General features: G+C 63.9%; 1 protein-coding gene across 1 annotated transcript in view; it reads right to left on the reverse strand.

Annotated features, from left to right (window-relative positions):
* Positions 1-665, reverse strand: part of NAV1 (neuron navigator 1) — a 78050-nt gene that overhangs the window by 10214 nt on the left and 67171 nt on the right. The window contains exons 9-10 of the mRNA XM_009320375.1: positions 322-665; positions 76-117 (exon numbers count right to left, since the gene is read on the reverse strand). Of these exons, the coding sequence (XP_009318650.1) occupies positions 76-117; positions 322-665 (386 nt within the window). The remainder of the gene's footprint in view (positions 1-75; positions 118-321) is intronic.

Consider the following 665-nt stretch of genomic DNA (forward strand, 5'->3'; position numbering starts at 1 on the left):
GAAAACTCCACATGCCCGCCCGCCCGCCCACCCTCCCTCCCCAGCACCATCCAAAAGCGATTCAGGCTCTTTTACCTCAAACCCTTCTTGGGCAGCGTGTTCCTGTCACGGTTGGCACTGGAAGGGAAGGAAAGATCAGTGACATCCCTGCACAGATGGGGGAAGGTGCCATGGGGGTTGAGCTGCGGGGACAGGGAGCTTTTCCCCAGAAATGTAGCGGGAAGAGCCTCCAAAGTAGGCAAAGGTCATAGCAGGACAGCAGGGAGGGATCTGAGCCCACAGAGGTGCCCCGGCAGCCCCATGCTCTCCCTCCAGCCATACCTGTCCAGATGTGCAAGCCGGGGGCTCCCGCTCCAGCCCAGCTCCCCTGCCTCTTCCTCCTCCTCTGTGCTGGCAGGGGGTGCAGCAGCAGGGGTGGGGGTGGTGGTGCTGCCCCCTGAAAAGGCACTGGGCAGGCTCATGGGCATCTGCAAGGACTCCATGCTGCGGTGCAGGCCTGAGAGCTTGGGGTACATCCTGCCCTGCATGGGGACGCTGAAGCCGCCCATGAGCTCCAGGCCCTGGGAGAAGCTGGCCGAGTTGATGTTGAGGATGGGGGCAGGACTGGGGCTGAAGCATGGCGCGAGGGGCCCGCCAGCCGGGGGCAGGTCCTGAAGCTTGGCCGT

This window comes from Pygoscelis adeliae, unplaced genomic scaffold, assembly GCF_000699105.1.
Source record: "Pygoscelis adeliae isolate BGI_AS28 unplaced genomic scaffold, ASM69910v1 Scaffold343, whole genome shotgun sequence".
NCBI lineage: Eukaryota > Metazoa > Chordata > Aves > Sphenisciformes > Spheniscidae > Pygoscelis > Pygoscelis adeliae.